Source organism: Saimiri boliviensis, chromosome 14 (assembly GCF_048565385.1).
Source record: "Saimiri boliviensis isolate mSaiBol1 chromosome 14, mSaiBol1.pri, whole genome shotgun sequence".
In the NCBI taxonomy this organism is placed as follows: Eukaryota; Metazoa; Chordata; class Mammalia; order Primates; family Cebidae; genus Saimiri; species Saimiri boliviensis.
Genome location: NC_133462.1, coordinates 50,022,637 through 50,048,051, shown reverse-complemented (window position 1 = coordinate 50,048,051; position 25,415 = coordinate 50,022,637). Strand labels below are relative to the sequence as shown.

General features: G+C 47.6%; 2 protein-coding genes across 13 annotated transcripts in view; one reads left to right on the top strand and one right to left on the bottom strand.

Moving 5' to 3' along the window:
- PPP1R12B (protein phosphatase 1 regulatory subunit 12B) overlaps nt 1-12,980 on the top strand; it is a 256,766-nt gene extending 243,786 nt beyond the window's left edge. For 8 of the 11 annotated variants that reach the window (XM_010348875.2, XM_074385024.1, XM_074385026.1 and 5 more), the window contains one exon: nt 5,096-5,183. Coding sequence is in view for 3 of the 11 variants with exons in the window: in XM_074385025.1 (XP_074241126.1) it covers nt 5,096-5,182 (87 nt within the window). In the remaining 8 variants the exon portion in view is untranslated. Of the gene's footprint in view, nt 1-5,095 lie in introns of all 11 variants that reach the window. The other 3 variants (XM_074385025.1, XM_074385023.1, XM_010348882.3) reach the window with 1 other exon arrangement.
- Nucleotides 12,981-14,948: 1,968 nt separating this feature from the next.
- The window catches only part of SYT2 (synaptotagmin 2), a 121,971-nt gene continuing 111,504 nt past the window's right edge, over nt 14,949-25,415 (bottom strand). For both annotated transcript variants that reach the window (XM_074385032.1, XM_010348885.3), the window contains exons 7-9: nt 24,658-24,775; nt 23,538-23,671; nt 14,949-21,262 (exon numbers count right to left, since the gene is read on the bottom strand). In XM_074385032.1, the coding sequence (XP_074241133.1) occupies nt 21,056-21,262; nt 23,538-23,671; nt 24,658-24,775 (459 nt within the window). In that variant the 3' untranslated portion in view covers nt 14,949-21,055. The remainder of the gene's footprint in view (nt 21,263-23,537; nt 23,672-24,657; nt 24,776-25,415) is intronic.

Genomic DNA, 25,415 nt, shown 5'->3' with positions numbered 1-25,415 from the left:
AGCCAGGCCCTCCCTAATGGGGCCAACTTTGCAAAGGAGATGGCAGGCAGTGGAGCCGAGAACAGGGATTTATTTTCAACTGAGAACCAAAAATGTGCTTGACAAACTGGAGCCTTTCCCTGGCTCTGGATCTGAAAGACAAGCTCACAAGACACCTGGTTTTTCTATCTCAAGATGGTATGATGGGGTCACCACTCTGCTGAGATGAATTTTTAATTGTCAGCAGCAATCTAATTAGTCCTGACCAGGGCCTGTTCTTTCTTTTAGCCTATTTTGCTTTTACCTTCAGGGTTAGTAGCTGGCAGCTAATATCCACTAGAACTGAATCACCCAAATTATCATAGGGCTGAGCTAATATCCTGCTGCAGATGCTAACACAGACAGAAAAAAGATTGAAAGGGAAGTCCTACTGTGACCTTGCTGCAAGAAGCTACTGTTAGGTCCAGACTCCATGCTTTAAAGTTAGTGTCAACATTCCTGGAGAATTTTACTTAGGGTAAACTAGGGTCCCCCCACCCCCCGCCACCGCCAAAAGATATCCAGTTATATTTATTGTTGCAAGATAGAATAGGATCTGGGGCAAAACTAGATCTCATGCTTTTAATAGTTAATAACCTTAACAGTTGTCATTTATTAAGGCCTGTGCTGAATGCTTTATATAGTTTTTCTCATTTATTCCCCAAAACAATCATTGTACAAACGAAAAAAAACTGAGTCACAGATTAAGTAACTTGCCCAAGGTTACTCTCAGAGTAAGTGGTAGAACCAAAATTCAAACCAAATATATCAGGTTCTAGAGTGCAAACTTTTCACCACTCTAATATAAGCTGTCTGCATATTTGGCACAGTTTTCACTGTTTCTTAAGCATATGGCCCAAACAATGCAAGAAGGGTCTATTAAGCAACCACACTGTGCCCCAGCATTGCAGCTGAGGGAGGAAGGGCAGCACTCTGCTTTCTCAGCGCTGTGACTTCCTTCTTAAAGCCTAACTTCTAAAGAGCCATTTACCTACCAAAAGATTCTGCTACTGTAAATAAAGCCATTGCCTAGTATATGACCATAGCGAGTTGGTGAACTGTGACCCACCAATATAGCTCATAAGCCATACAGATAGTCAAAAAAGAAATCAAAAAAAGAGTAACATTTTATGACATATTAACATGAACGTTATATGGAATTCAAATTTCAATGTCCAAAATAAAAGTTTTATTGGAACTGAACCGTACTCATTTGTTTACACATTATCATATGTCTACGGGTGCTTTTGTGCTATAAATGCAGAGCTGAGGAGTAGCCACAGAGACTATTTGACCCGCAAACCCTAAGATACTTATTGTCTGGTGTTTTACAGAAAAACCTTGCCGATTCTTGCCAGAAGGAAGGATAACTAAGCCAAACTGGCAGTGTGATCAAGAGATTTTTCTCTACCTGTTTTGTTTTTTTAATAGTTCCAGGAAAAATCATCTTATCTCAGCATGTATAGCCAGCCACTTACCAACAGAATACCAGCGGGGATTCCCTTCCCACTTTCCTTGTAGTTAGAAGCAAGACAGCTCATGCAAGACTCATCCTGAGTCCCTCTTAACCTACAGATAGCCTTCCCCTAGGTCTCGGAAGCTTTAAGACCCCTATAGCCTCTTCCTCTTAAACACAATCCCCATAAAAGACTGTAAGAAGTAATAGTTGAGAAAATTGTACTTAATTGTATTTGCCCAGGATATCTTTTTTTTTTTTTTTTCTTACTAGGTTTCTTTTTTGCTTTTAATAAGCCAATACTATAAGAGCACCATTTCAGCACAACACAATCTTTTGTGAAGTAAGGGATTTTAGTTGAGATCTAGGAAAATAGTTTACATGGGAGAGAGGTATCAAGTGCTGTCAAGAACAGCTTTCTTTCTAAAATGAACCTGTAACTTTCCAACAACCTTCAAATGCACAGAAGTCTTAGTTACCATTCTCTAGTATTAGACATAAGTGGAGCCGGGAGAGTCTCAGGAATGCCAGTGGTAGCCCTGGGGCCAGCCACGGAAGTGACAGGATGGCCTTCACTATTTGGATGTGGTTAATAACTGTGAAGGCAGTATTGCCGTAAGAGGAATTGGAACATGTAAATCTACTCTGCGCATCTGCTATTTAGGTGCCCAGGATATCTTTAACACCAAACTGTGATAAGCTGGGAACTTAAAAATTAAGAAACTAAGATCCAGAGAGTTAAAATGATAAAGCTTTGTTAAACTTCATATTTATGTCGTACTTTCACATATGCTCTTATTTAACCATTCTTTACCTTCAAGTGGCTATCGGATAACACTGTTCATTTCCCTCTCTCTCTTCTGAACTTGACATTTGTGAGGCTTTTTCCCCCCTTGATTTCTACATTCCACTTCTTACACTTTTTGCCACTCCCTCTAGATGTCAATTATAGCATGTTGCAGCTGCAAAACTGCCTTGTCCAAATTTTTTTTTTTCAAGGAATTTAGTTCTTAATGTGGAAGTAAATCACCAAAACTCTACAAGACTCTACAAGTTGTTTATACATTTTTTTAAAGGCAGCTTAGATTTGATGAGCTGTTAAACAGTGAAATGTAATCCATTGCCATATATAGCTTCTTCCTACCTATGGAATCCTATTATGGAAATGTGGCTTTCACACTCTCACTTATACCCAAGCTGCAGCCCCAGGATGGGGCATTAAAGAGCAGAGGGAACATGGAAACATGAGGCCACCCTGGGCTTTTTCTAAAAATCTTATTGAAATGAGTTTCCAAGCACTGAGTCAGGTACAGGGCTACAGGGATAGAGGAATGAAGGAGAGGGCAGCCAGAGCTGCTTTGATTAAATCAGAGGCGGGAGACCAGGGTTAAAGGACTGCAACTTTATTTTGATATTTTCTGGATTAAAGTCTTCTTAATAAAGTTTGCAGATTATTTGCCTGCCCTCCCATAGTCATGAGAAAACTCACAGTGATTGTAGGAATACTCAGTATCGCAAAGCTGATTATGTATGTCAACATACTTCCACATCTGTTACCTCCTGTGAGCCTCGCAGAGTCCCTATCATATGACAGAGTAAGACAGGGACTATTGTTCTTATAGAGGTACAAAAATAGAAGCAGAGAAGATGAGTGATTTGCCTAAAGTAATAGATCAGTCGTGGCAAAGACAAGATAATGCTGGAATTTCCATTTCTTCAAACATTTTTGATGTTTTGTTTTCCATCCCACGTGTAATAAAAGAATGATCTTTGGAGTCAGGCACATTGGGGTTCAATATTAGCTTTGCTGGGTGCCTTGGACTAGTTATGGGACTTTTCATTTCCCCATTTGTAGAAATCAGGGTAACAACTGTATCATAGTCTCATGGCACTAGGGAGACCCTCTAGCACAGTGCTGTCCACATTATAGATATTCAGTGATTTTCCTTTTATTTCCCTGATACAAATTATTTAGGTATCTGTGATGCATATATGTGTACGTACACATATATTTATATAATTTAACCTATATTCCCTGAGAGATCAAGGAAACAGATTATATTCCTTAAGGCACAGTTAGATCTCCCAAGTGGTTAGTAGCAGAGCCAGAGCTAGAACTAAATAGGCCTCATAATACCTCAGCCCAGGTCACCCTTTACTGGGGGCATTACCTGCCTCTGGGGTCCTGTAGGTTTAAATGACTAGTCAAAGGACACCTGTATTGAACAGATACAGATATAGATTTCTGTAGCCTGCAGAGTGGCAGTGTACTTAACCTTCTATCCTAAATCGCTCTTGCTGCCAGTGGGACCCACATATCAACTGCACCCTTATCAACATCCCATTAGGATTTTTCAGATGCACAGTGTACCTGTCAAAAGTGCCTGATCAGCCAGGCGCGGTGGCTCAAGCCTGTAATCCCAGCACTTTGGGAGGCCAAGGCGGGCGGATCACAAGTTCAAGAGATCGAGACCATCCTGGTCAACATGGTGAAACCCCATCTCTACTAAAAATACAAAAAGTTAGCTGAGCATGATGGGGCATGCCTGTGATTCCAGCTACTCAGGAGGCTGAGGCAGGAGAATTGCCTAAACCCAGGAGGCGGAGGTTGCAGTGAGCCAAGATCGCGCCATTGCACTCCAACCTGGGTAACAAGAGCATAACTCTGTCTCAAAAAAAAAAAAAAAAAAAAAAAAAAGTGCCTGATCATGTAACAAAGACTTGGACTTCCAGGACGGAACTTGAGGTTATTCGTTTTCCTTTGTTTCACAAGAAGACAACAGTATGTGTAATGTTCCAAGATGGCAGAACTGACAAAATTGAGTTTCCACTCCGTCCCCTGCCCTACAAGCATCTATTTCTGTGAATTACAATGTCATCCCCTAAAACTGCTGATAAGGCCTCTGAGTATCCTTTGGTGACTATCAGTGGGGAGCTCTGGGGAGGATTAAATACATACCTAGTGTTCAATGTGCCTCACAGCTCTGTGACTGTAAGTTTTCTGAGTTTTAATGGCCGAAAGTGGATGTGTGTAGTATGACTAGCGAGAATTTGGTGGATTATTCACCAAAGGCACAGTGGACGTTAAATCATCTTGTGCATATGGCAGGAAAGCCGAGTGCTGCCTCTCTGGCCTGCATTCTTGTTTTTGATGAGATGTGAAGCAGTATCCTCCTCTAACTTTTCTAGTTGACCACCACCCCCTTTCTGAATTCTTTCCCTATGTCCTCACCAGCCCATTTTGGCTTTCTCCCCAATTTCTTTAGACTAGGGCTGAGTTCAAGGGCAGGAGAAATTGAAAGTGGTTACTGACTCAATAGAATGAAAGGATGGATATACAGTGTGAAACAGGAGGTCTGCATATGAAGAAATAAGATATTACTGCTAAATCTGCCAGCTCAAAAGATGGAGGGGCTATAGTCTCCCTAAAGATTAACATTACCAACTCAGTAAATAGGAAGATTGACGGGAATGTCATCCCTGGGAGAAGGGACCATGAGAGTTTATTAGACACAATGTCTCAGAAGGCCCTGCTCACCAGGCTGGCCTGGTCTGGTCAAGGAGGGCAAAGGAGGAGATCCTGCCAGGCTCTAACTCACTTTTCCCTCTGTCACCCTACAGGTGTTAACAGAACTGAAATCCGACAACCAGAGGCTGAAAGATGAAAATGGTGCCCTCATCAGAGTCATCAGCAAACTGTCCAAATAGGCTAGGCTCCAGAATTAGGAGGGAGGAAAAGGACAGCATTTGCTGCCTCCACCCCTCTTTCCAGTCCTTGCCTTCCAACCAAACGAAATGGATGTTTTGGTGGAAGGACACTTCTAACACCCTCTTCAGTCACCTCTGTACACTCTACATTTTCTCTGCACTCTCAATGCGCTGTTCTTCCAACACCCCTATCCCAAGTTTGATGACAGTTTTAATTGAAGCATGATTGTGAACATTCGAGCCATCTGGAGAGTGCTCTGGGGAGTACACCAGGCTTGGCTGTGGACCCCTCAACTTCCTGCTGCTCAGCTACTTTGTCCACATTGGATTTGGTCCAAACATGTAAGGCTTCTACCCAAATCAGTATCCTTCAGCCAAATCAGTATCCTTCAGCTTTTAACATTGACTCAGTGTCCTCTAATATAGGTGATTCTTGTGGTAGCCACTCCAGGATCCTGATTGAGGTGCCAAGAGAAACAGCAGGATGTTGAATTGATCATTGGATGGTCTCTGGAGCTGTTAGAGTCCAAGGTGACAGTGGCTGCATCGAGGCGTTCTATTCTTCACCTCTCAGGAACTGACTTAATTGTATTTTTTCTATCAACATCCCAGTAACTCCCTCACTAATTTTAACCCTTATTTCTCCCACATACCTAGTCCTTTCTCCAAGGCTCAAATGGCCCTGGCTTCATTTATTCCTTTCCTTTCTATCCTTTTTTTTTTTTTTTTTTTTTTTTTCTCACTCTCCCACCCCCTCACTCAATGGTGTAAAAGCTAGGACAGAGCACCTGACTTCAGTTGTCCTTGTCCATTGTGGGAAATCATTATTCTGGAGACAAGAAAATCATCACTCTGGTGCCTTGGTGGCAGCACCACTGCCCCCTCCCTAAAAGCCAGACCATGGCATAAGTGTCAGGTCATTGTTTTCATCTCCTACTTATCTTCCCCCTGCAAAGTGATTTTCTTTGTAAAAAAAATCTGGGCTCTGAATACCCCATTCTGCCGCCCTTTCTTGACCTTGTTTTCCTCTCTTCACTCTGACACCTGCTTCTAATGAGAAATGAAGTCAGTGCAAGGAGGAATGAGAAGTGAGGAGGAGCGATGGTTGGGAGATGGACTAGGAAGTAGGCTGGAAAGACACGTACGGCAAAGTCAAATATCTGAGGCCACTTGCAACATTGTGAGAAAGAAGATGTATGATAGCAGCCCATTAGGTTGTGAGAATCATGGTGAATTTGATTATTTCCAGTGGTTAGATTTAGGGGAGCGATTTACTTTCTTAGAAATTAATAGGGCAGACGGCACTTAATAGGGGTTTAATGGAATGCAGTACTTTTCAACCCATTGACAAGAGTCATGGAAGTTTAGAGTGGCAAGGCCCAGAGGTCAGTAGGTCCAGCTTTCTATGATTCTGTCACAGGGATCCCTGCTACCGCAGCTTTGACTCATGGGCATGGTCAGGTAGCCTCTGGTGGCTATGCAATTATTACTTAAAAGTTGGGCAACTCTAATAATGAGAGAGTTTTTCCTAATACATGTTGAAGTCTGCCTGTGGATTCTCCTTGTAGTCCAGATCGATCTGCAGCTCTTTTAACAGCCCTTCAGATATGTACAGTGGGTGGTCTCCCCTCAGTCTTACTTTGAGCTGCTGTTACCCTAGTGCTTTCAGTCATTCCTCATATGGCATGCTTTTCTTACCTGTCACATCCTCCTCTAGACAAAACCAGCCTTTAAAAATATCATGCCCAGGCCTGGAGAGAATACACCACAAATCCAGTGCAAAATTAAACCATTAGTTCTTGATGATAATGTAGCATTAATACTTACAGTATTTTCCTTTTTTAGGAGTTTTATCCTTTGGTTCATTTGAGTGTGCAGGTCATTAAATCCTCATCATTTTAGGGTGGCCAATGATATTCAGTGTTTAGAGTGGTTCATTTCCTTAACATATACTACCTCTGTTAATTCCTTTCCTGACGTGACGTGTAGCTCTCTATGGCCCTCTGTCTGAATCGTCATATGCTCTTTAGGAGCTGTAATTCAAGATCCCAATTCCAGAACAGGAGATATGTTTCCTCTGACAAAACCCCATTTTTAGAGTATATAAAATTCTGTCTTCCATTTCCAACCATTTTTCAAGAGAAGCTCCTCTCTCGGGACTTTGTATTATCATGGGAATACTGTAAGTTCAGTTCTCAGGGAATGCTAAATTAGAGTAGTAAGTTTTGTATCTTTCACTATAAGCATTTCCTTCATTCTGGGAGAGGAAATCAACACAGGGTGTTGACTAATTAATTATCCTGGCACATTTTGAATATTGGGGAAGGAAGATCATACTTCTTAGGAAAATTGGATTATTAGGACTACATCTTGACCCTTTTCCACTCAATAGACCAGGGAAAGGGGTTACAAAGAGTCCCCTCAGATCTGTTTGTGCCTTTCAAAAGTAGAGGGGGCAGGTTCTCAAAACTCTTTAGATTGGTGTTGTACCCCTGCCACTTCACACGGCCCTTTCATGTTAAAGCTCACTTTTCTTGCCAAAAACTTTTCCTTGTGACGAGAAATTTGCAAGCTTTTCAATCTCAGGAATACTGGATTCTATGGCCAAGAACCCATGAAAATGTAAGCTCTCGTAGATGATTTCAGGTACTTTGTCTTATGCAATTAATTTTAGATGAACTGACTTCTGGTCTGTCTCCAGAGATAAAGTACCATACTTTCTCAACTGTATTGTCTGGAAGCCCCATAAGGTGGTAGTTATAGGCCTTCTACTAGCCAGCAGTTCTCTCTGGATACTGGCATCAGCAGGTCTCCCTTGTCTTGTGCTGCTTAGACAGGTACCTACCGCCAGCCTCTTCAGTGGCCACAATCCTCAGTCCTCACCTGCTGGTTTGGATACTCATGAGCACCCCAGGCAGCTCAAGCTGAATGAATAGCTGCAGATCTGGCCAACAACATGAGCTCAGGCCTATCACTTAGAGTCTTTACATGAAGTATCAGAATGGGAAAGAGAATGTTCTTGGTACAGCTTTACACCCTCTGTTTTCATTAATTTGTTATTTTTCAAAAACTGAGTCACACCTTTGGAAGTAATGATTTGGCCATTCCAGAGATTCTGTTGTTAAAGTTCACCTGTTTGTCTTTCCAGGGCTGCTGACCCTTTTCCAGATAGCTCCAAAGTATTATGACCCCTAGCCCCATCCCAGTCTGTAGTGAAAGGTTTATGTGAATCTCAGGGTGTTGGAATCTAAAGCAGGCGTCCTCAAACTTTTTACACAGGGGGCCAGTTCACTGTCCCTCAGACTGTTGGAGGGCCGCCACATACTGTGCTCCTCTCACTGACCACCAATGAAAGAGGTGCCCCTTCCTGAAGTGCGACGGGGGGCCCGGATAAATGGCCTCAGGGGGCCGCCTGTGGCCCGCGGGCCGTAGTCTGGGGACGCCTGATAAAGAATAGACATGCTTTGGGCTTACTCAGTGCACTTGATTCTCTAGTGGGCCATTGTCACTTGATGGTCCCTAGAACCGCTGTGTCTTCCAGCTGTAGGATGTGTTTGCTTCTCTTCTGGGCTTTCCCTGGTTTTTGTCCTAGTTCCCACCCCAGGTTTAAGAACACTCAGATTCATTTATTGCTATCTGAGGCCACTAGTGAGATTTCAGATCTGTGTTTTGCAACATTTTACCCATTTCCCTTCTCCAAACCGTGTGCTTATTAGATGGTTCCACTCAGGAGGCAAGAAAACTAAAACTCAATAGTCTGTGGATCCCACAGAAGTGTATGTGAATTACTGTTTCTCTACTAGGGGCATTTCATTGAGCCAAAGATGATGGAAGAACAAACCTCAAAGCCATGTACTTTGTTAGGTGTCTGGATTTTTGTCCTCTTTGCAGCCTCTTGTAGCCACAGACAGACACTGTCTCCCCTCAGAAAAAGGCCAGTGTTTCGGTCCAGGCTACTGGTGCGTGTTGGCAATCATGAAGTGGGCATGGGGTAAGCAGAAGAAGCCTGGAGAAGAGAGAACTATTGAAAGTGTCACCAGTTATTCGGCTTCCAGGCGGCTTTACATCTCAAAAGGTAAAGAAAGGAAAAAGGAAGCATAAAGGATTCAGAATTTAAGCAAAAAGGGAAGGGAAACTCTGCCAGATGAGGCACTGGTTCCACTGGCACTTATCAGTGAAGTAACACTGCAGGAGGCCTGGTGTCCTTCCCTCAGAGATATCATCAGGGGTCCTCAAACCCCATTGTTTATGCCCGCATGGCACTTTAAGCACAGAGTTATCAGTCAGAGGTGGCGTAATTGGCCTAAATCTAGGCCCAGTGATTACTACAGATGTCAGTCACCGTACTCCATCACCCAGGCTGGAGTGCAGTATCTGCAGCTCACTGCAACCTCCGCCTCCCAGGCTCAAGCAATCCTCTCACCTCAGCCTCTCTAGCAGCTAGGACCGCAGGTCTGCACCACCATGCCCAGATAATTTTTGTGTTTTTTTGTAGAGACGGGGTTTTGCCATGTTGCCCAGGTTGGTCTCGAACTGCTGGGCTCAAGTGATCCACCTGGCTGGGCCTCCCAAAGTGGCAGGATTACAGACACAAGGTACCATGTCCAGCCCATCATATTGATTTTCAAGGCAGGGTCTAACCCCTCATAAGATGTGAGCTCTTCCGACCCAATAAGCAAGGCAGCTTTGAGGACAGAAAAAGGCAACATAAAAAATAAGGTCTTAGAACATCTGTATTCCAAAGTCATCCCTTCTTTTAGCCATGTGACTTTGAGCAGGTCGCCCTCACTGTAAAATGAGGTTGGACTGGATAATTTTTATGTGCCCTTTCCTATTGGCTTAGAATTCCATGATTTATTCATACTTAGAAAGATCAGAACATTTCTTGGGATTTCTGCTTAAAAAATTCTAACCTCAAAAATCGAAGTGCAAAAATTGTTGTTTTCTTTTGGGTTTAAAACTGTTTAACATGAGCACATCAAGGCTGACTTCTCATCCTTGTTGGGAAGTGAATTTAATATTGTGGGTAATTGAATGGTGTTGCAGTGGCTTTCCCTCCTAATGGCTTGGTAAGATTATTAAAGCCTGCAGAGGTGGAAATTGGAGCTTATGGGGAAATGGATAGAAACCAATTTGTTGCAAGCAGCCTTAGGACAAGTTGTTCTAATAGGAAATAGACCTGCTGCTTCATAGGTTTCCTCAACCACCTTTCCTCAGCTTTCTCAAAATGGGATTTACATTGGCTCTTCACACCCAAATAGCAGACTAAGTTTTTCTGCTCAGCGCCATCTGGTTCATTGCCTTGAACTCTGCCTTACAGCAGCAAGATAATTTTCCTCGATAAAAAACCTCAATCTTTAGTTCCACTGAGCTCCTCCTCTGGATTCTGGACTATCAGAAGTAGGAGGTTCTGGTACTGTTCAAGATGGTCTTTCCTTCAAAGCAGGTCTGAAGAGGAGACTACCAAAGCAGTAAGTGTTCACAGACCGAGTCCACACAACTGCATTGCACAGAACAGCACTTGGCCTTTGCAGGCTTCCTACAGGACTGGGTATAATTGGAGTGAAAGGGCAGAGACCCTGGAAGCTGCGATGGGAAGAAGGCAGAAGGCCCAGGGGCTTTGGACAAAGAGTAGGGTGAAGCTGCAAGCACTGGGAAGGATTTCACAGAAGCAAAGCTTTGGCACACAGAGGTGAGTTCTGTCTCACTGGTGACTTCATCCCTCAGCTTCCAGCTAAGCAGAGATTTTAATCAGCTTCCTTAATGGGTATTGACACTGCTTGGGAAGCAGTAGACCCTATCAGAGACAGCTATTGATCTTTTGTGTTCTGATTAGATTGGAAAATAGATCAACTTCATTGTAGTCCAGGAACTGTTGGTCACAGCTACTAGGAATGAGGTGATTTCTGAGGGCTGAGAAAAAACAGAGAATCTTGACCAGCAGCCAGCAAGCTGCATGGTAAAAGAAGGTGCATTCAATTCTCCTTTGAGAGTTGGGGTTGAGGGCAAACAGAACCCGGGTATGGCTTACAATCCAGTGTCCCGGAAGCTCTCCTTGTGGAGAACTGTAAGAGGTGGGTGTGTCTAAAGACAATACCATTAATGAATGTTCTGGCCTTACCTAAAAAGGTTTAGCAGTTTGGGGATAACTCTTGCTTCTCGCTTACGTGTGTTCACGTGCACATTTGTGAACCCAGAGCTTTTAAAATGAGGTCTGGCATATACTTGATTAGAAATGAAAACTCAGAAACTAATTGTATCCAAGTATATTATTCTACTAAATCCTATCTTTCGTTTTCCCCCCTCCCTTCTAATCCCCCAAAGGACCCATTTGAACCGTTCCCCAATTCATCTGCTTATCATTTTGGACTGTGAATCTGCCAGAGTGATATTTTCTGTTATTTCTCCCCCAGATTTTTCCCTGATGTTTCCAATAAAGATTTACTTGGGTGGCCCCTTAAGGTGACATCAGGATGCTCTTATGTCCTTCTAGAATAAACATACACTTCACCCCTCCACATTCTTAATTCCTTGTTTTCCTCACTTGAAGCCAAGGGTGCTTTAGAGAGGTGGTTTTCCATGAATCAGCCAAGATTCCTGGAGAAGTTGAATATACCAACCATTGCCCCCTCTTCCAGTTTCAAAGCTCCCCGGCTATGCTAATAGCCCCTCAGAGATGAGGTTTGACTTGTAGGCCTGTATGACTCCTCCATGTCCTGGGCAAGGAGACCATGGGGTAGCCATGTCTGGTTTACTCTGTCCTGAGACTTATAGCTTAAAACAGAAGTGTGTCTTCCCAGCACAAACTCTTGTCAGTGCATCTGGTGGCAACAGCTCAGCCCATTCAAAGACCAAGGATTTAGGAAGGGCACACTGATAGTGGGGAGCCTCTTAAGAACCTCTAATCTTCTCCTAAAACTAGAGTTAAGAGTCAGAATGCAGATCTTGAACAAGGGACATGCTAGGGCCAGAAGCAGCTTGACTCTCGCCTAAGTATCTGTGCCTTCGCCTGTTCTTTCTCCCATTCTGCTGAACCTGGAACTGATTCCCACTTGCCTTCTAATGGAGAGAGGCCAGGTAGAGAGTTTGGAGGAAAAGATACCAGGAGACAGGCTGTGGGGCTGGAGAGGGTTCTGAGAGGATGCGGCAATCCAGAATACCTCCTTTTCTAGCCAGCATCCCTTGAACTTCTGAAAGGTTGGGTCTACCACTGGCTGGCACACCAGGGCAATGATTTCCCTGAAGGAGGAAGAAATGTTTCACCCTTGCATTCTTCTTGGAGAAGATGCAGCCTGTGCTCAGTTGAGTGGTTCATGCTCAGACTTTGGTGTGAACCACTCAACTTCATTCTTGTCTTTACCTTGACCTTGACCAACAGGGGTGAAAAGAACCACCCTGGTGTCTCCATGCCCTCCCATTTTAGTAGTAGCATTTTGTGTCTTTCCTCCACCCTTCACCCCTCACCTGAGTTCCACTAAGGTTAACACATCAGATGTAACTTTTTCAGCTGAGTTGTATGATTGATTAACTTCAGTCCACTGTAAATACACCTGGGGTGGGGCGGGGTTGGGAGTGTTTAGGAAGAGGAAGCCAGACTTGCTTTGTGAACTGAATGTATTTTTATGCAATTTTGAGTGGCCTTTCAACCCTAAGACGATTTTGTTTTACTGGTTGTTATTATATAGTATTGAGTATTCCATGTTTGTTTGAAAGTTTGGGAATAATATTCACATCTATATGATGCCTGTAAACACAACAGTATTTATAAATGAGTAAATAAAATTGTGTTTTAACTTTGTGACTGTCTCCACAGTTCAGGGCATGGAATGTATAGAATTTCACATCTAGGGCAGCCTCTTCTGATTTTACATCCTCTTTACCATTGGTGAGGGCCTCACCCACCAGCCTCCTGCAGCTCCTGTCCACAAAGAGGCCCCTTCCCCAGGGACAGCTACAAGTGAGTCATGGCCACTGAGATAAGGGTCTCTGGTGGCATCAAGGAATTTCCTAAAGGGAGTCAGGCCAAGGAGAAGCCTAGATTGGAGTTCAAAAGAACCATATGAAGATAAGAAGGCTTCAAGCTTCAAGTAAGTAAGAGTATGGTTATTTCTTGGAAGACAGCAGGGCCAAGTGACAAGGGTGTTGAGCCTGTCCAGGTAGACACCAGCATACTGTAGTACATGGGAAAGCTGAGGTCTAGGGAGGTGGTGATTCCCTGGGGCTCATGGAAGTCTCCTGGCATCACCCTTAGTCATCTGTTATGTACATAACAGTCCTCGTGAGGTCACTATTTAATTCGGGAGATCCAAAACTATTCTGCAGCTCCAAACTACAGAAGTTATTTGGGAGTTATTGAAGGTTAAATCCAAACTCAAAATGAAGGAGCCATACCCAGAGAGGGGCTGTTCAGGCTCACTGGCAGGGTTTGTACGTGGGTGGCCAGGTCTGACCCCAGGCAGCCAAGATTCAGGTCTGGTTTCTCCAGCAAGCCCTGCCTCTGGCTTTGCTCAGCCGTGTTTTCTGCCAAGCGGAAATCCCTGGTCACTGACTTGGGGAGAGGTCAGGGAGGAAAGATTCTTTTCCTCTGCTGTCACCCAGCTGTTTGTAGCCCAAGCAGCAGCAGAACAAACACACTTGATGTCATGGTTGAAGAATTCAGTCCTGTCCTGGGGCCCAAAACGGAGGCAAAGAACCATGACTGATGTAAAGGATTCCTAGACTGCAAATAAATATTTCTCTTTCTGTCCCCCTCTGGTTGTGGTAAGGTCTGCAGAGACAGTATCACCTAGCCATCATGTGGTCCAGCCTTCTTGGAGGCAAAGGAGGCCACAGCCTCCGCATTAGCAGAGTAAAAAGCTCACATTCTCAGCCAGGAGACCCTCAGGTGATAAATCCCAGTCCTGCTGAAAGGCTCATGCCCCTCACCTAACTCAGGCTGCCCACCCTACCCAGCCTCAGGCACTGAAGCAGCAAGACAAGCTAGATGGCAAAGGATCTGGGCTCACGCTCCTCCAGGTGGGCAGCTCCCGTCCCTGGCTTGCCTTCACTACCTCTCATGCTGTTGAACCTGATGGACAAGCACAAGTCTAGCCTAGCCAATGGTGTTCCCAGGGGACAAGTGCTGGTGTAAACTGACAAAATGGTAGCTGCTGGTGGTTCCTCAAGAAGAGACAGATGGAAGTGGGAACTGAAGGAGGAGTTTTACTCTTCCCTGGTCTTTGGGGCAGTGTTTTCTTCCATTTCCTTAAAAATTCTGAAGCCTTATCCCTGGTCCCTAACATCTTTGCTTCAGAAGTTAAAGACATTTCAAGTTCTTTGCAAAGAGACAATTGAGGACTTTGTAGAAATTCTTTTCAAACTCCCATTTCCCAGGGCCAGCCTCCCTCTTGTCACTGGACTCAGACTGTGGCTGTTCCCTCAGGGAATTCAAGAGTATAGTCCCCACCACCACCCTGCCCCACTCAGTTTCTCAATGTTCCTCGGCACCACCATGCTCCCCGCAATTCCACAGGCCTGGCATGTGTCCTCAGTCAGGAGATGTGTGGGCCCCAGCAACCGCCAGAGAGCCAGTCTGGTCTTCATCCACCTCCAGGAGAGAGGCACCTCAGCCCCTTTTGCTGCTTCCCTGAAGGGAGATTGTGGCTAGAGGCCAGAGCCTCAGGACCATCTCATCACCCTCACTCACCATACTGACCCTCACAGGCAGCTCCCACTCCCTCACCCCCACCTCAGCGCAGCAAAAACAACCAGAGACACCCCCCACCCCCAGGTTTCTTTCAGCTCATTTCTTTAATAAGGAGGCGCAGCTCATTACAAAATAACAATTTGACAAGAGATCAGACAAGAACAACAGAGTCCACATAAGGGGGATGGAGAGCATTGCCAAGCAGAGGTGGGGAATGGGGAGGGTGAGGACTGTACATGTGTCCTTCCTATGGAGACAAAGGCAGGGCTCCTGGTGGGGTGATCTGGGTGAAGGTAGGCTCTGCCAGGCCCTGGTTTTGAAGTTTCCAGCCCTAGGGTTTTCAGAAAGCAGCAAATCAAGTCCTTAGATGGGCAGTATTCAGGGCGGAAGGGTCAGCATCTTTGAAGAGGCCCCCCTAAAGTCCTGATCTCTAAGGCAGGTGGGATGGAGGAACTCTTGGCACCCCATGCACACTGCTCCCATCACCTCGCCATACAGACGCTCTCAACTCTTGTCTCAATTTCTGTCTCTGCTGTGGGTATGGAGAGTGGGAGGGCCCCAGAGAGAGCTGGAGGAAGCAAGACATGTCTTCACTCATCCAAGCATCTGATTCCAGCCTGTTCTGAAAGGGTCCCCTCCACCTTCCCCACTCTTTGATGTTCCAGCACAAAGGTCCCTGGGACTTCTGTGTGCTCACAAGGTGTGGTTTGTGAAGGGCAAGCCCACCTCGCCACTTCTGGCCTCATCGAATGTGCCCTGCCTGACTCCCCTCCTGTTCTCTCTCCTTCCTCATACTCATCACAGTTGCCAAGCCTAAGGTGTCCTGGGATCTTCCCATGCATTACTGCCCTCAGGCACTCGTGGGGCCAGGGGCTGCAGGCAGTGGGGCTACCTATCCCTCTCAGTTCAACAGGATGACCTGGGGCCTCAGAAGCTCCCAGGCCTCTCTACTCTCCTCTCTGCTACTTGGTGCAACTGGCTGGGGCTACTCTGGGGAGCAGGTGTGAAGGCCAGGGAGCTGAGTTCACACCTGCTCTGCCCAAGCCTCTGACCCTCCCTCACAGCTGAACCTGCCTACCCCACTCTCAGAGGAGCCCTGGTAGCCCTGAGGTCGCCCCGCTATTGGGCTGCTTCTGTCAGGCCGCAGGAAGACGTGTGAAGGCAGAGCATCAGCCCCTGTGTTCACCGGCTTCTCCCTGAGTCCCTCCTCCATCACCACCCATGGACCCTGAAACCACAGAGGAGAGTAAGCAGGGATGATTCTGTCACCCGTGGCTGGGCCACTGACTGGCGGCTCCTGAAAGTCCTGGTTACCTCCCCAGGGGCCCCAGGAAAGGTATCCAGAACCAGGGAGTCCCACTGCTGCCTCACCCAGAGTAGAAATGGAGCTAACCGTGAAGCCAAGCTGAGGACGCCAGCTCGGGCAGGGCCAGCATGGGCATCTCCTAAGGCCCCACTGGAAGCCCTAGACACTGTCCATTCTCCTGACACAGGGCTGAGGGAGCAGAAGGGGGCGACAACAGGTAAGCCCTTCACAAGTGTTCTGTGGGGAGCCAGTCAAAGGGACATGGGGGCTCCTGGGAGGAGCCTAGGGAGGCCCAGTCTCCAGCAGGAGACCCCCTTTATGGCTTTTCAGTGAATTCAGACAGTGGGAGGAAGGGGCACACCACACACATACACAGGACACAGAAGCTACTGGGATGCCAGATACCAGGCTGGACACTGCACCGGGCCCCGAGGTTGGCTCTGCAGACAGATGTGCAGCAAACAGGCCTTCAGGGCGACAGGGTCCTCCAGCATCTCCTGTGGCAGCACTGGACGGGAGCTGGCACCGACTCCCGCCTGCTGATGGCTCCCATGGGGGGTTTCCCAATGGGAGAAGACAGGGGTGGGGCTAGGGGACAAAGACTTTACACAACATAAAATCAAAGAAACAGCCTCAACCAGTTCTGTAAAACAGGTTTGCGGTTGGGGGGTCAAGGGGACTCTCAGCATTGCCATGCGGCTATTTACAGAAAGTTGTAGACATGCATCTTGATTAAACAAGATTCTCTTCATATGTTTCTAGGTAATTATCTTCTTTTATATATAATTAAATACACATGGAGGGGGCAGATGAGGCTCAAATGGCTTCAGAAGGTTCTTATCTTGTCGCTTAAAAAATAAATTCATGTGTCTTCAAGTCACAGTGTCCCCTTCTCAATATTGCAGTTCAAAAAACTGGTTAAGTCAAATCCTTGGGGTCCCTGGCCCCCTGGGACCGAAGGGAGAGGGGAAAAGTCATAGGGTAGCATCCCCAGACACAATGCAGGATGACCAGCTGAATTTCAGATAAACAACCAATTATATTTTAGTATAATATGCCCCAACTATTGCCTAGGACATACTTACACTTAAAAATTGTTCATTGTTTATCTGAAATTCAAATGTAACTGGCCATCCTGTATTTTTATTTGCCAAATCTGGCAACCACAGTATGGGGCTCTGGGCCACCAGGATCAGTACTTGGGACTCCTCCCTGCCTGCCACCACCCAGGGCTCTGAGAAAGCACCCCAAACAGCTTTAGGTGGGAGGGGCAGAGGAGAGGGAAGGGAAGGGGCAGAGGAGAGGATGTGAGGGCAGTTCCTGGCTCAATCTCTATCTTTGAGGGGGAGGGGATACCATCAGGGACAGGCTTTCTCTCTCTGAGGTTGGGTGAGACCCAGGACTTAGATGCCATATGAATTAGCCTAGGACATTAAGGGAACACGGAAGCTCTCACTCCCCAATCCCAGGGAGTTTTCTCAATCTCTTTGCTATCACCCACCCTTGCCCCCACCCCACTGCATGGAGACAGGTTTCTAAGAGAGCTGGTTTTACCCGCAGGAGGGCTGTAGCGACCCATCTTCTCCCTCTCGCTGAAGCCTTGGGCCAGCAAAACCATGCCACACTGATTCCGCAGAGACAAAAGTTATGTATGCTTTCCTAGGAAGAAAAAAAGATCAGGATCTGAGGCTGTGGCCTAATCCCTGCTGCCTCATCCTTCAGCTGAGGGACTCCAGAAAAGTCACTTCACATTCATGCCAAGTATCTGCCTACTGTCTAGGATTGCCCCAGCATTCTTTACCCAGCCTCCCCCAGGCCTCAGCTTCCACTTCCAAAGTCCAAAAATCTGCCTCTAGCACTGGCTAGAGGGGTGACCTTTCTGGAACAATTATTCAGGAAGGAAGAAGAAAACAAGCTTTCAGACCTTACCCCAGTTTCTGGGTGGGAATTAGGTTTGGGTTTTCATGGTCTCAGCCTCTCTAAAAATCACTCTATGCTACTTTCCTCTCTCTGGAACAGACCTTGAGATGAAAACTCATAGCCCCAGAGGCGTCCAGAACTCATTGCTAGCCAGACACCCTAACTCTAGATCCTGCTTAGTGCCTACACCCCAGTACCCTGACATCCCCAGAAATAAACCAGCCTGGCAGGGAGTGTTTGGCATGGTGCCCTGTGGTTTGAGCTACATCAGCCCTCAGGTGCAGAAAACTACAAGCAGAAGCATGGTCCCACCAAGCCCATGGACCAAGACAGATGTCATCCGCTAGGTGGCACGTCAGGACCAGCTGGGACCTGGGGAAGGCACTGCTCCCCACACCCACACTGGCTCCACACTGGTGCCAAGATTCAAAGTCACTCAGCAACCTGTCCCCACCCCTCAAGGCTGCTCACTAACAGTGGACTCAGAGTAATAAAATCCAGCCCTGGTCACCAGGCACATGGACACCCAGACCATCAGAGGCTCCTACCATTGCCTTTCCTCCTGGTTAAGGAAGTGCAAATCTTGGGCTTTGGAAGGGCTGAATGAAACTCATGAGTGGAAAAGAATCTCAGGTGGTAGAAGGTGGGTTGGGAAAGGAATAATGGTAGAGGGGATATTGGCAAAGGGGTCTCCATGAGTGAATCTGTGGGATATGGGTAAGGAAAATGAGTCTGGGGAGAGACCCTGAGAAAGCACCAAAATCCCACAACTCTGGGGATGGGAGAAGAGTCCAGTGATTTCTGATGTCCATATCAAGAAATCCCACTCTGTGGCCACCCAGCTTCTGAAAGCACCCGATTGTCCTACAACTCTCTACCATGACCAAACCTTTGGTCCCAAGGACCACAGCTCATAATCCTGATCATTAAATACACACGTGTACACACACACACACACACACACACACACACACACACACACCAGTAAAAATGTAACTTCCATGTACCACTAACAAGACAAAGAAGGATCTCCGAGAGACAGGCAGGCTTCTCAGGCTGTTTCTGGTGAGGGTATTCCCTCACTTCCCTCACTCCTTCAGCCAAAAAACAAAGCAAAACCAAAAGCCCCTTCCCTATTTTTAAAATAAAATAAAAAGACACTCTGCACCTTTTTCATGCTGGGCCCTCAAAGCCTGATTCCCTCAACACCATCCATCTGTCTCAGGTGTCTACAGGAAGCTGAAGTGGCCCAGATGTGGCAGGATGGAAATGCTGCCATTTGTGCTGGGAAAGAGAGATACTCAGGCTTCTGGAGAAGCCGTGAGTCTTCTGTGGTGAAAAAATGGCAAGGGCCTAAGGGCTTCATGGATGGAAGAGAGAGGCCAAAGGAAGGGAGGCAAAGAGGGCTGGCCTCTGGCCACAAGGGGACCTCACTCTCTTGTCCAGGCTGAAGGTTTGGAAGAAGACTCAGTGCAAACCTGACTAATATATATATGGCTTTTATATCAGTGCTGGGGACAAAAGGTGAACAGGGAATGGGCTACAACTGAGCATGGGCAGAAACCCTGGCAGGTCTCCTCTGCTACTCATTTGGAATGGATGCCTTTTGTTTTTTAGCTTTCATAGAGAGAAGCCCCCAGTGGTAGGACAGGGCCTCCCCATAGGTCTCCCTGGGCCACTCCAGCTACCTATCAGCTCTCCAGCGTGGAGGGCAGAGGGCCCAGGAAGCAAGGAGTGGGAGTTTGGGGGAATTCCAGTGCTCTCCTATATCTCATCCCAGGAAATCTTAGACATCTGTCCCCCATCCTCTTCTTATCACCCCCTTCTTACCTGGACCTCAGGGCAACTAAGAACATTTAAACTTTCCTTTCAAAGTCCTATGGCTCTGCACAGATAACGTGTCTTCAGAGAGTGCTGCTCCACTTAAAAGAGAGACAGAAGCAAAAGCGCAATGGGGAATAAATGCAAATGAACCGGACTGCTTATATTCTGGAAAAGGAGAAAGCATCTGTGTTTCCCACTGGATGGGATGAAGATCCAGGAGTTTAATTTTAGTCTTTCTGGTCATGGGACTTCTGTTTCTTCAAGGTTCGATATTTACTGTCAATAAGAGTGAGATTTTGGGACTGACAGTCCCTGCCAGAGTCTGACCAAATTAGTGAATAGCTCATATCCATGAATGTCCCAGGAACCACACTTCTGGGGAACCCATGACTGGCAGGAGGAAGTCTTTGATGGCGTCAGGGGTTTGGTCCTAGTTCTGGACACATCCAGTCTTCACATCTTGCTGCCTCCCAAATAGCCATGAACAGGAGTATGAAAGCTCCGGCATCTGAGCAGGATCCTGAGACTTTGCCATAGATGAGAGGAGATCTCCCACTTAGTGGACTTCCTTCATGTCAGGGTCCCCAAAGAGCCTTCTTTTCCCACACTTCACTGTCCATGGCTCATTCCAGGAATGAAGAGAGATGCTCAAAGACACACGCGCACACGCACGCACGCGCACGCACGCACACACACACACACACACACACACACACACGGATCATTGGCCACTGTGATGCCTTCCCTGTCAGGAAGCAGGATGTGCCGCCATTTTGTTGGTCCAAAAGGCTCAAAAAACAGGAAGTGCTGCAAGTTTGTGCCAGTAGAGGGCCTCGCTTGGGGTGAGGCAGATGCGAAGCTTTGAAAGAGTAGGGGAAACTGTGACGGGGCATGCAGCAAGGGCAGCTCCTGGGACCATGAACAGAGCCAGGCTTGTCTTTCACCTCTTAGGGGACTCTCCTCACACAGCCACCAAAGGGAAGCTGGTCTTTAAAAAGAGAAAAACAAGGAAAAACAAGGACGCAACCGCCAACAAATTAAAGGAGAAAGAAAACCTCTAGGGTCGCATAACTGAGGTATTGATAGCTCTGGATCTCGTCAGTGTCCGCGGAAGGTGTGGGGTCCCAGCCGCTGCTGTCTACTTGTTCTTGCCCAGGAGTGCATCCACCTCCTCCTCAGGCTTGAGCGAGTGCCACTGGGCGATGGGCCTCCGGGGGTTGGCCAGCATGTCGGACCAGTGCCGCAGCTCTGTGCCCGTGGCATTGCTGCCCACGAAGATCTTACCTATGGCTTCGTTCTTACCCAGCTTGTCATAGTCCAGCACAGTGACCACTACCTGGACTTTCTGCGAGAAAAACAAACGAGGGAGGGAGTTGACAGGCTGAGACATGGGATCCCGTGACCAAATTTCTCCATCAGCTCTACGCCAAATGATCAGGAGGCAGAGGCCACCCCTTTGGCAGCCTTTGTTTCTACCACTGGGTAATTTATTAAGGATGTACTGTGTTCTAGACACCATGTTAAGCACTTGTATGGAGAGAAGAGGGAAGGAAAAATGAAAAGGTGAATTTCACCTCAATGAGATCAACAAACACATAATTGAAAACTAACAACGTGAAGTGATAAAGGTTATGCTAGAGAGATAGAGGCACAAGGTACTGTGGAAACTCAGAGGAGGTGACAGTCCTGCTGGAGCCAAGCAGAAAAGGCTTCACAGAGGTGACCAGGACGTGAAGTCTGAGAACTTCTCTAGGACGAGAAAAGGGGGAAGAGGACTCCAGGAAAACAGATTAGCTTGGGTAAAGGCAGAGACCTGAGAGTGCATTTGCATCTGAGAAACATTAGACATTCAGTCACTGAGGTACAGGGTAAGGAGCGATGAGGCAGGAAATGAAGCTGGCAGAGTGTGTTGGGGTTAGCCAAGGAGTTTGTGTTTTGTCTTTTAGGCAAGCAGTAGGGGATGCCTGAAGACTAAGAAAAGGAGTGTTGTGGGCATCTGAGAGAGACAGCAAGCGAGCCCTGGTCTTGAGGTGGAAGATTAACTGGAAGAGGAGTGGGCCCGAGGGCAGGGAGGAGACCCACTGGGGGATGCTGGAGGTTCTGGGAGGATGGATCCCAAATACCAGAACCAAGACAGGGACAGTGGGGATGGGAAGTCAAACCCAGGTTGGACAGGTATTCAGGGAGAGAATCAAGAGCACCTGATGTCAGCTGAATTTGCTCAATGGTTGATGCCTTTTTCCCCTGTGACTCCAGCCAACTCAGCTTTGCCCTTCAGGACCAAGATTTCTCTGGGAAGCCTCATCTGAGTTGCTTACAGTGCTCTACTTCATGCACATTGAAGCTGTCAGCTCACTGTGCTTTACTGGACTGTTTACTGGTGCCTTCCTGCTGTGAGGTCCTTGAGAGCAACGACTATGTCTATTGCACACTTAATTCCCCATCCCTTAGCAAGTGCCTGGCACTTAGAAAATGCTAGGTAAAGTATGTTGGATAAGTGGGAAAGGAAAAAGGAAATTGCACATCTAAAGTGATGCCCAGGTTTCCGACTTGGGCCACTAGGTGGATGATGGATTCTGGGGCCACTCACTAAAAACAGAATTCAGATGACACAGGCTTATCTGGGCCACTAGGTAGATGATGGATTCTGGGGCCATTCACTGAGAACAGAATTCAGATGAAACAGGCTTGTCTGGGAAGAGGTGGGGAAAAGAACATCACATTGGTTTTAGGCATTGAGATGCCTGGGCAAGGGTGCGCTAGAGCTAAGTCTCCGTAACGGGGACTTCTCCTGGATGAACATTATCACTGAGCTGCCCAATGTTCGCTTAAGTACTCCATCAGTAGCATCATACGCATCTCCATAGATGACAGTACCGACTCTGAAGATTCTCCTGCACCCTTGCGCCCCAAGCCCTCCTTGGGGGAGGAGAGAAGGTGGGATCAGCTTCTACTACAAAGAAGGAGAGACCAAGACTCCATGAGAATCCACCACTCTGCAAGCCTTCAGCTGCACCTGACTTCCCACCCAAATGGGGGGCGGGTGGGTCTCTTGTCCTACCATGTCCAGATCGCACTCATACCGAGAAATGCTGAAAACCAGACCTCATCTCCAACATTTACAGAACTTGCTGGTGAGAAGGAAGGAAGAGCAGAGAAGGCTGGAAGGGTGGAGGGAAAGAGGAGAGGAGCAGGTCAGATGGGCAGATGGGAAGGACCTAGACAGCAGCGGGCGCAGGGCAGGGACGGCCAAGGCAGGGTGTGGCTGGAGAGGATGGAGGAGGTTGCAGCCACTCCCACTCTCCCGGCCAGCTCCAGACCCTTCTGGCACCTTTGCTGTACCCCCATACACCTGTGCGCATGACCACGGTCCTCAGAGTCCTAAAGGAATGATGTGCAGAATTTTTGAATTAATTCATGTTTTTCTCCTCAGAAAAGGGGAATCTCCAGAAGCAGCACTTGGGCAGGAGGCCCCAGCCGGGCACCATTAGACCTCAAGCCTCTCCCCACCCGAGCAAGGCTGTTCTGTGGTCTCCGGTGAGTCCCCTGTCTTCAGCGCCCCCATACATGTTTGCCTCCCCAACCCCTGCTCCATGCCCAGGACCCGAGGGCTCCAGCACCTGAATCTGCTCAAAGGGGATCTCGAAGCTGAAGGACTCGTTGAAGTACGGGTTCAGGGTCTTCTTCTTCACGGTTGTCTTCTTCTTCTTGAGCCGCTTGCCATTCTGCATCAGGTGGATCTTCACATAGGGGTCTGCGGAGGGAGAAGCCCAGCCCCAGAGAGGTTCCCCTTAGCCCCCCGCCCTCCTGCAGAATGCACCAAGTTCCGCCCAGAGCATCAGTCAAGATGGGCTCTTCATTCTGCTGAGACCAGGCCCTCAGCCCTGAGTCACGCCATCCAGTTCAAAGGCAGCAAAAAGCTTCACCTCAAGGACCAACTCTGACCAGTTGGTGGCTTCCTGAAGCATTGGGTGGGGGACATTTCTGAGTGTAGGTAAGGCGTTGTGAGGAAGAGTGTGGGGATTGGCCTGTGATCCTGTACTAGGGAGGGGCGGGGAGTACTGAAGTCAGGACACATCTGCGGGGTCATGATCTCAGTCCAATCCTCCTAATCTTACAGATGAGAAACTGAGGCCAAAGAACGGAAATGACCTGCTCAAGGTCACACAGCGGGTCAGTGGCAGAGCCAGGACTGGCACTGAAATATGCTGGTTGGAGCCTGTGCCCAGTGCTGATTCTCCGGGAAGGTGGCTGAGGCAGCAGGCTTCACCCCCTAGACCCCTGTGCCATGGGCCAGCCCTCTTCACTCCCAGGTAAATGTGATATTCAGAGCATCTTCCACCGCCTTCCCTCCCCCTCCCCTTTCCAGGGCAGAGAGAGCAGAGCCTACGGCCTCTTCTAGAAACGTGTCTCACTTTGGGCAAAGCCCTGCCCACCTCCCTGGGAGAAGTAAAATCTTAATCCACTAACTCATCTGGGGATGAAATTTCTCTGACCCTTTTCTCCATAGCCCACAGTGCATGGCTAGAGAGTACTGGGAAGGCAGCTCCGATGGGGACAATGGGCCCTTGGAGAAAAGGAGGGGCTGGGAAGCGAGGGCTCCCCTGCTCCTTGAGGAGACATCTTGGTCTCAGGGCAGCAAAGTGTTCCTCCTCTCTGGAGTGCACAAACTCTGGGACTCAGTGCTGACTGACTGGCTCGCTGGTGCCACCCAATGGCAGCCAGAAGCTCTGCGCGTACCTGAAAGGCCACCCACGTCCATCTTCTTGAGGTTCTTGGCCTCCAGGATGCAGACGGTGAGCTTCCCAGCCGTGGGCACGTAGCGCAGGGAGGTGCAGATGTCGCCCAGCTTCTCTGGCTGTCCAGGGCGGAAAGCAAGACTTGGGTCATCTCAGCCATCCTAGTGCCTCTCTTGTGGTTGACCTGTTTCTTGCCAAAGTTAGCAAGGCAGTGGTGTGTTCCTGCCTCCCTTGTCAGTCCCCATATCTGTGATGGCCGAGAAGGTCTTCCAGCATCTGACCTTGGGGCCCGTAGATGCGTGCAACAAAACCCCTGAAAGTGACGGGCTGGGACTTTGGGGGCCGTGGGTGGAGGATGCTGACAGATGAGGGGGTAGAGGACAGCTGCAGTAGCAGGACCGAGGAAGGGATCCCTGGGTGGATCTGGGATCTGGGAGGTTGGCAGTATGTTTGTGCTCCTACCCCAGGCCCTGGTAAGGTGGGAAGGGGTGTGAGAAGCGGGCGCGTTAGCCACCTGTCCATCGCCAAGGGCCCTGGGGGGCTGAATGTCTCGGGTGCCTCTTTCCTTCATCACCCCCACCCACCAGGGTCTCTCCTTTTGAACCATTCCACTTGCAGAGTGATTTGTGGTTTTCAGAGCAATTTGCATCCCTTCTTTTGTTACTATTACTGCAGCTCTTTCATGTAAACAAGACAAGAATTCTTTGTAACCAATGAGAAACTGAGGTTCCCAGAGGTGGACGGTTTGCTTAAAGTCAC